At 35.0% G+C, this 8,669-nt stretch overlaps 3 protein-coding genes across 4 annotated transcripts in view; 1 reads left to right on the forward strand and 2 right to left on the reverse strand.

Moving 5' to 3' along the window:
- The window catches only part of LOC100635326 (E2F-associated phosphoprotein-like), a 2,774-nt gene extending 2,479 nt beyond the window's left edge, over positions 1 to 295 (forward strand). The window contains exon 5 of the mRNA XM_020001555.1: positions 2 to 295. Coding sequence (XP_019857114.1) covers positions 2 to 236 — 235 coding nt within the window. The 3' untranslated portion in view covers positions 237 to 295. The remainder of the gene's footprint in view (position 1) is intronic.
- A 200-nt stretch (positions 296 to 495) lies between these two features.
- The window catches only part of LOC100635580 (F-box/SPRY domain-containing protein 1-like), a 10,572-nt gene continuing 2,398 nt past the window's right edge, over positions 496 to 8,669 (reverse strand). The window contains exon 3 of one of the 2 annotated variants that reach the window (XM_003389497.3): positions 496 to 512. Coding sequence is in view for 1 of the 2 variants with exons in the window: in XM_020001558.1 (XP_019857117.1) it covers positions 531 to 731 (201 nt within the window). In the remaining variant the exon portion in view is untranslated. Of the gene's footprint in view, positions 732 to 8,669 lie in introns of both variants that reach the window. The other variant, XM_020001558.1, reaches the window with a different exon arrangement.
- LOC109585466 (uncharacterized) lies at positions 1,065 to 7,543 on the reverse strand. Its single transcript, XM_020001557.1, has 7 exons — positions 7,349 to 7,543; positions 7,243 to 7,288; positions 7,032 to 7,136; positions 5,610 to 5,751; positions 1,903 to 4,290; positions 1,761 to 1,850; positions 1,065 to 1,501 (listed from the first exon to the last, which is right to left on the reverse strand). Exons 1-7 carry the CDS (start codon positions 7,492 to 7,494, stop codon positions 1,233 to 1,235), a joined length of 3,186 nt encoding a protein of 1,061 aa, XP_019857116.1. The 5' UTR covers positions 7,495 to 7,543; the 3' UTR covers positions 1,065 to 1,232.

The following is an 8,669-nucleotide window of genomic DNA, read 5'->3' on the forward strand; positions in this document are numbered from 1 at the left end:
TGTTTGTTCTCAACTGCAAAGTGATAAAGGACGAGGTACTTCACTACAAGACAAAACCAGAGAAGAGAAAGAGAGGGAGGAGAGACCAAGAGAGCAGTCATCAACCCAGTGATGCCAGTGCCCCCAGTGATGAGGTCTATAATCCTGTGAAATGTTCAGTTTGTGATACTGAAGTTGCTGTGCTTGATAATGAACAGGTTTTTCATTTTTTTAATGTCCTAGCTAGTCCACCTTGATGATAATTATAATTATTATAATTAATATGTGTCAGAAAATATCCTGATTAACAAGCCAAGCTTGCATATGTTTTAGCTCACTTAACATGCAACGCACAACTATAACTTATTAAACTCAAAAATTGTCATAATAATAATAATAACAAGATAAAATATTATTTCTCTCTCTGGTTAAAAAAATAAGTTAATAATAATGATAATAATAATAACAATAATAATTTCGAGCAATACCATTAACAAATATTAAAATCTCTTTCTGTCTTTGTACTACTATACCAGTCACTAATAAGCTCCCTAGCCCACTACTGGTTTCCCATAATAAATGAGTGTTATTTCACTATTCCCATACACTGCTGATGCTGAGGGATAGAGCGGTTTATCCCGTGGTAGATTTGTTATTGCTACGTTTATAAATTCTCCGTTTATGTTGAATTTTAGTCGGCCGGTTTCCATGTCAAGCATCATCCCTATCTTGTCTTTTATTTTTACTTCAACCTAAAGGAGTAGGAGAGAGAAATAAACGAATTGTATCTACATGTACTTACAATCGAGAGTTGATAATTATGCACTTTATACAGTATTATGTACATGACACGTACATTTATTTATGTCCTCAATCCTCATCCAAAAGCAACCTCACTGCACTCTCTCCACTGCTATCAAATATTTGCTTTCTCAGTGGTTCCTCTATTATGTACCTTGTAAAGAAACGGTTAGCAGCAACCAGATAGGACCAACGATCAACCTTCAATACATCTACAATGTCTCCATAAACGCTTTCAAACTTCTCTGCAAGAGTCGTTTTACTAATTTTTGTCTGAAAACATCTACTCATTAAAATTGAGCCACACCCAATCAATTAATCAATAGGTGGGGGCTACTATTTTTGCATTAAAGATCAGAAATTGATTTAGACACGACACATACATATACAAAAAATTAAAAACAATAAAAATTCAATAATAACTAAAAGCCCATTTAAAAGCCAATAAATATTCAAAACTGGATACCAAGTTCTTTATATAGATTATCCTTTGCTTTGCCCAGCTGTTTAGGATAGTCTTCACAGAGTTCTTTTAGAGTATCCCAACTGATACGTTTATTGGCATCAAACCACCTCTCGAATACTTTAATAAGATTATCGATTGTTTCTTCTGTTGATTTCAGATCATTCACTGTTACACCCAATCCAATCCCTATTAGCTTGTAATGGTGAGCAAAAGGAGCAAAAATCTTTGTGACTGTTTTCATAGAAAGCTCCTTGCCTGTGAATTAAATCTTTTGTTATACAAGATGAGGATTAATAAGATTATCAGGTACATAAGTTCTTAACATTTTTATAATGAAAAATAGTTGAATTCTCTATGCAATAAAGTGAATAAACTAAGGAAACAAGCATAAAACAAGTGAAGGCTGCATATTGTGTGACATATTAATGATAAATTCATCAATGCTAGATTATTATCAGTATTTACATTTACAATTACACTAATTTTTAAGAATGCAAAAAATTAAGCAACATACATTTGCCATCAATTTTCTCATCAACTGGTCTAGGTTTACACCGTGAAGAACCAGAACCTTCTGTGTCAGATATATGCTGTTGTGCAGAACCTTTGAAATAAAATAGTCTCAATGAAACAGAATGTAATGTTAGTACACATACCTGATGTATTAAACCAACACCAATAGCTGTCATCAAGAGTACAAGTGTGAAAACATTCATAGCAAGCGATTTCTCGATCTGCTTCATTTTTGACAACACAGTATTTTGTGGCTTCACGTTGGCAAGCAAAAGCTATGTTTAGGTCTTCCACTGAAATATTGATGTCGTTTGCACTTTCATTGATGACTTTATGAACTAATGCATTAATTTTTGGACAACGCTCCTTTTTCCCGGTAAAAATAACTTCGATATGCTTCTTACGATTGATGATGTACAAACGTTCATGTGGGTCAGTGTCATTTTTGTCACAAGAGACCAGCAATGACACTGCATCTCTAAACTGTGTGACCTTATGAGAGGCAGGATTAGATAGCTGAACAACGTAATCTTCTTGATTGAGTAACCGGACAATCATCAGAGGGAAGATTCCTTGAGGTACATTGACAAATTTTTTTGCAGCAATACGTTCTTTCTGCTTTCTCCATACATAAAGTAGAGGTTTTCTATCTGTCGGACTCTTTTCAAAGGTACCATTATATGAAGGTAAAGCAGAAGGAAGAAAATACTCAATATCTCCAGCTTGGCTTATGTCTTTCTGTAATTCAGCAATAATGTGACAATTTTTAAGCAAATTGATAAAGTACTTTGGCTGGAATTTACCAGTGAATACTGCATTAGCGGTAAACTTTTCAAGAAGATCTTCCGTGAAGCAACCTCTATCTTTCAACGTGGTCATTTCTTCCTGAATTATTTCCGGTACAAAAGATTGTGCAGTGTCCTTGTCGAAATATGTGAGAGCCAATAATTGTGAAAGAACGTCGAGAATTCTCTGTGGGTCAACAAACACTAATTGAGGTATAATATTAGGGTAGTACAGAATAATGGTGCAATTGTGAAAGTAGACTAGAGCAGCTTCAACAAGATCGTGGTTCATGTGAAGTCTGGCTCCTTCTTCAACAGCTTCTTCTTTTGTAACAAAACCACCTTTAGCTTTAGATTTTTCCTCTAAGCAAAGTTCAAACACAAACAACCGAATTGGGAGTTTCACAGTAAGAGAAGTCTCATTACAGCCAGATATCTTTTTAAATAATTTCTGGCTGATTGTCTTTCTCTCATCTGCATTGCTCACCAATGTATTAACTGGAAATATGACAGAATCTTCGTGTATATCTTGAATGATATACCCTTTAGAATGAGAATCCTGTTGAGACATCAATTCATCACTCATCTTCTTTATCTTTTCCTTTGCTTCTTTTTCATCATTGTTGCTATTTCTAATTACCACATCATAATGAGTACCAAGAACAAAAGACATAGATTGAATGACGGGTTTGGTCACATATGGAATATTCAATGTTTTCTGAACTGATGCTGCTGAAACAATGGAATTGAAAAGTTCGCGATTTGAATATTTCATTTTCTCGTCGCATTTAAATTCTTGTCCATTAATTCGATACGTGTACTCAAACTCCTCATCGATACCTTTAGAAAGGTCTAATGTGATGATATTGAGCGAAGCTGCTCTAGTAAACACTGGTAACAGCTCTTGAAATGCTGGTTGACCACCAGAATCAGTAATGTATGCCCACTTCTCACTTAACTGAGCTTTTGCTACAGAAATGTATTCAACTATTTCCTTAACTACAACTCCATGATCAATAGGCTCTGGGGCTTCTGGTGTAACTTCTTCTAAAACTTCTTCATTTGAAGCTTCTTCATTAGAAACTTTTTCATTTGAAACTTGTTTATTTGAAACATTTGTCCCTGACCCTGACTCAGTTGAAGATGGAGGTGGAGAAATACATGTAACTTGCTTTTGCTGAGAAAACTTAGCTGCAGCTTTTTTTAAACTAGATGATAATCTCTCTAGCAAATCAGCTCTAGTAATTCTCTTCCATGTTTCATTATCATCAGAAGCTATTCTTATAGCTTTGACAGCTTTACAAGCTATTGGTGTACTGTTAGTGATAGACTTAGAGAAGAAGGAGGCTGCAGTGTTGCGTTGTACACCGGGAGCTATAGAATCAAAAGAGGTATGTGTATCGACATGGCCTGAAGGTGGTATACTAGTGGTTGAAGTGTCAGAAGACGTACAAGGGTCAGGAGATGGTGAGATATCAGAAGGTAGTGAGATGTCAGAAGATAGTGAGATGTCAAAAGATAGTGAGACGTCAGAAGATGGTGAGATGTCAGAGGAGGTGCGATGATTAATGAGGTCGGATAAGGTGAGACAAGGAATAGATTCTAAATGTTGTGGTGGCGGCTCATTAAGTAGAAGGTTTTGTGCACATGTTTTACCAGATCCAGCAGGCCCAACCATGTGCACACGAGTAAGGGTCAAATCAATCCAACCTTCTTCTTTATCATTAAACCACTTCTTTATAGTATCTAAAAGAATGAAAAATATAATATACATGTATAATCACTTCATTAAAAAAATTAAAATGATCCCAGGATAGCTGTATGAGCATAAAATACACAAACATCACCTGTTTTATCTCACAACTGTACGTGTATATAATTTTTAAAAAACTAAAATACCAGGACCCATAATGATCACTTACAAAATTAATCATAGTAACATTAATTACTATCAAGAACATAAAAAGGTAGAGAGTACAGCTCATTTTTAAATAGTTAAACCTTATAGTATGTTTTATTTTGCACAATATTAATTTTGGTTATTTAGTGGTATAATACTACCATCCATAAAATTTTGACCCATGCCCCCCATGTATGGCCACCATTGGCATAAAATTAGTCATCATTGGCCATAAGGTACTCTACTACTACTTCAGCAGGAGCTTTACTGTAGATATAAATGAATAAGACAATAGTGGTGTATTGGTGATCACCAAAACAAAATTGCTTTTTAACGTTACTGTAAACAAACATGTAGCTAGTTTTTACAACCTGAGAACGAAGCCCCCAGGTTGTTCATACATTGTATAATTGATGTATACGTGCGATGTATACTTTCAGTGTTAGCGGGTGCAATTAAAAAAAATCGCTAACTTAAGTCCGTGCTAACTTTAATTTCTGATTAAATTATTAATAGTTATTAATATTAGATGATCAAAAACGCTAAATTAAATACCAGCCAAATGTCAGTATCATGAAAATTGCTAAAATAAGTACTTACATGTCTCCTTAAGGTATACAATTGTTTGTATGTCAACACTTACATGTAGTCATGTACATTTCTTCTATACACGTGACGTTGTATTGGAGAAATAACAAGCCTTAGAAACCACCCACCCACGCTCACTTTACGTAGTGGGTGTGGCCACAGTAAACAAAATGGCGGCTTACACATGGAACAAAGTAACGTGCAGGTTATGTATAGTGCCAACCACAAATACAAACTAGAAGAATGTAAAACATTAAGAGGCTCAGCCCCCAAGCCACACTATTGTTGTGCTGTATGACCTTCCTTGCTGCTAGAGAAGTTTTTGGACAGCAGTTTAGTCTTATCTTGCTGACCATTTGCTGCAAATAAGCTCAGACTTGTTGATAGCTACCATTTTATTTTATTGTGACCATAGTTACCACACCCGCGATTAGGCTATTTAACTTTAATAATAGTTAGACAATATGTACAGACAAACATACACCCTTCATCACTACAGGCTTTGCCCAATTAGTTAATATCCAGTTATCCACAAAATATTAAATTTGGGAGATAATCAGTAAACAAATTCTCTTACCATAGCCTAGAGCATGTCTCTCAGTAATTCGAAATGGACACTCATCTTGTTCGTGTTTTCTCAACTTTCTAAGAAGAATTTTCTTACCACAGCCAAGAGTACACTTCTGGGTTTTATACTGGCAGATAGGTTTATGATCATGCTGGGAGGGAACAAAAAACAGTGTTATTGCAGCTGTCCTAACTCCTAACCACAATTCTGTCAAGTACTTGTAAAATAAAGCCTACTATGTAGTGCTGGGTGATATTGAAAATTTTGAAATGATATAATAATTGCCAAAAAATGAATCTACATGTATTATCAATAAGTTATTAAACCACACCCATTAACTTAAATATTACTAAAACAGCTAAATGAAGCTATTTCTGAGAAAAATCATTATTAAAGACCTTTTCATGTTTCACGACTGGTGGAATTGTAATGAAATGTAAATTGTATTCATGATAGGGTGCGGTCAGATTATACCCACTGGGGGAATGATTATACTGTAGCTATGTCTATGGTGGAGATGGCTAAAGCTGCTGTTTAGTTAAATGCAATGACTGGTTAGGCATGATAAAGGGATTAAAGGTCTTTAGATTCCTTCTAAATGATGAGGGATGCTGTAAAAGATGGACAGCAGTTGTGAGACAAGAGCACTGGCAGCCAAGAAGAGCCCCATGATATATGATGAGCATTTGTAATGAGCATTACGGGTTAACTATGTATTATACTGGTAAGACATTTTTGTATATAGTCCAAGTACTCACTTATTTAATCAATCTGCAAGAGAACCTAACAGTGTGTCAACTCACCCTGACTACATTCCAAGCCTTTTCCTTCAGTTTATAAGTCTCAGTAAAGATTCTAGCAACAGTTCTGACAGATTACAACATCTCACAGCTGCTGTCCATCTTTTACAGCATTCTTAATCATTTAGAGGGAATCTAAAGACTTTTAATCACTCATCTTGCCCTACCAGTCATTGCATTTAACTACACAGCAGCTTTTAGCCATCTCCACCATAAACACAGCTATAATTTTTCCCTCAGTGGGTGTAATCTGACCACACCCTATCGTGAATACAATTAACATTTCACCAGTCGCATATCTTAAAAAGGTCTGTATAAACTTTATTTGGCTTGATATACTTCAGTTACTTCCAAAAAAGAACAGTTTAGTAATTTTAGAGCTAAAGTTAATTAACCATTATTAAGATTATGCAACCATTATGTGGGCATGGTCATGCTATCAACATTTTCCTTCAATTTTCTTCGATATTGATAAATATCAATATCGCATTATATCGATTAATAGTCTCATCTTTCCACCCCTTCGCGAAGGGGTAGGGCGATGAGGCTAATCAATTAAATATCGTGAATTTTGAAATATCGCCCAGCACTAAAGCCTAGCCTTTGGTTAACTCTCAACATGGCTACCAACCTCATGATCCCTAAGCTTTCCAGTCCAATCACAGCCATTCTCATAGTTCTCACATAAAACTGGGAGCCTATCTATCTCTCGTCTAACAGCTTTATCAGGAAGTGTCTGCAAACAATTATATAAGTAAAATACAAATGTAATTTTGAAAAGTTAGAACACATATATACCACTTGACTTAAATACAATTAACAGAGATGCAAATCTAACTTACAGATCCAGTTGGATCAATCCCCAATTTTTGAGCTTTTAAAGAGGAACTATATGAGAGATAAAAACCCATGATAACACACTCCTTTGACAGGCATTATGTATCATACATTGATTCTTCCCAGCAGCTCTTACAAAACCTTAAACCTTCTTCCAAAGTTTGTATAGCATCTTTTAATATCAGTTCACATGAGGAGCACTGGAGGGACTCTATCCGGGGGTACTCACCAATAATCTTCAAGTCATAACCCGGCATGCCGGCATCACCAAGATAAGAAAGAGAATTAGATATTTACTCTATTATCTATGATTAGATAGAATGGTAGTCTCGCCCCGCCCCTCATTCCTATGCAATAATAGCATTATAATCATTATAAAATCTATGAGGCCTATCTAATTATCGAAGTCACGTGCGCTCGCATGGAGTTAGGAAGAGGTCCACTAAAAGGAGATCATTTTGCTGGTTATCTTGAAGATGATAGTGATCTAGAGTATTCTGATTGCTCTGGAGGAAGGTAAAACCTCCTAACAATCCCTCCTCTAATGGCAGCCATTCCCCTCTTCACTGTAGCTCAGAGGATGAAGAAAAAGAAGATCAATCATTAGAAGAAAATGGAGACGATACTAATCAATTATTGTTGATTCCCTCTCGTTCTAAAAGTCATAAAGAAAGCATCACAGAAGAAGACGAGTTTGATCAAGAGATGGATAAAGAGGCCGACCTGCTCCTAGCGAATCTTTTAAATCAGTCAAAATCGCATCAAAATCAGTCGGCATCATCATCTCATGTTAGGGGATTAGAGGAAGCTCCACCCATAACGACAGAGGGCGTGGCTGAGGAGAATAAAGAAAAGAATAAAAAGGTTGAGTATTACGATGAGATATATTTTGATTCAACCAGTGAAGACGAAGCACCTGTACAAGGTAATTAATAATAATAATAATAATGATAATGATAATAATAATAATAATAATAATTTTACTTAGAAGATTTATAAGGTTTTTTTTTGCAATTTTTTTATGTGTTGGGATGTTAAGTTAATTGAAATTATTATTTTATTTATTTTTTATGCATTGGGATTTTATAAATTTATGTGTATAATAAAAAAATTTGAATTTTATAGTTAATATTTTATTTGTTTTTTGCTGTACGAAGGTCTAGAGATGAAGAGTAAGTCAAAGACAAAGAGAAAAGTTCGCAAGCTAACAAACGACGAGTTATTTTATGATCCTAACCTTGATGATGAGGATGAGAAGTGGGTGGAGAAACAAAGAAGGACTTACAGAAATGGTAAAACAATTTATTAATAATAATGACAACAATAATACTCACCCATCTTATGAATAATTTACTATTGTGATAATTATTATGAAAATAATTAGCCTTTTTACCCCCCCCCAAATAATTATATTTCAAACAATGTAAATAAT

Source organism: Amphimedon queenslandica, unplaced genomic scaffold, assembly GCF_000090795.2.
Source record: "Amphimedon queenslandica unplaced genomic scaffold, v1.1 AMPQUscaffold_13058, whole genome shotgun sequence".
Classification (NCBI taxonomy): domain Eukaryota; kingdom Metazoa; phylum Porifera; class Demospongiae; order Haplosclerida; family Niphatidae; genus Amphimedon; species Amphimedon queenslandica.

Coding starts and splice junctions, on each gene's coding strand:
- LOC109585466 (XM_020001557.1), bottom strand. CDS start 7,494: ATGCCGGGTTATGACTTGAAGATTATTGGTGAGTACCCCCGGATAGAG. Junction 7,289..7,348: donor AGCTGCTGGGAAGAATCAAT/GTATGATACATA, acceptor TCTCTCATATAG/TTCCTCTTTAAAAGCTCAAA. Junction 4,291..5,609: donor GAGACATGCTCTAGGCTATG/GTAAGAGAATTT, acceptor TCATTCTTTTAG/ATACTATAAAGAAGTGGTTT.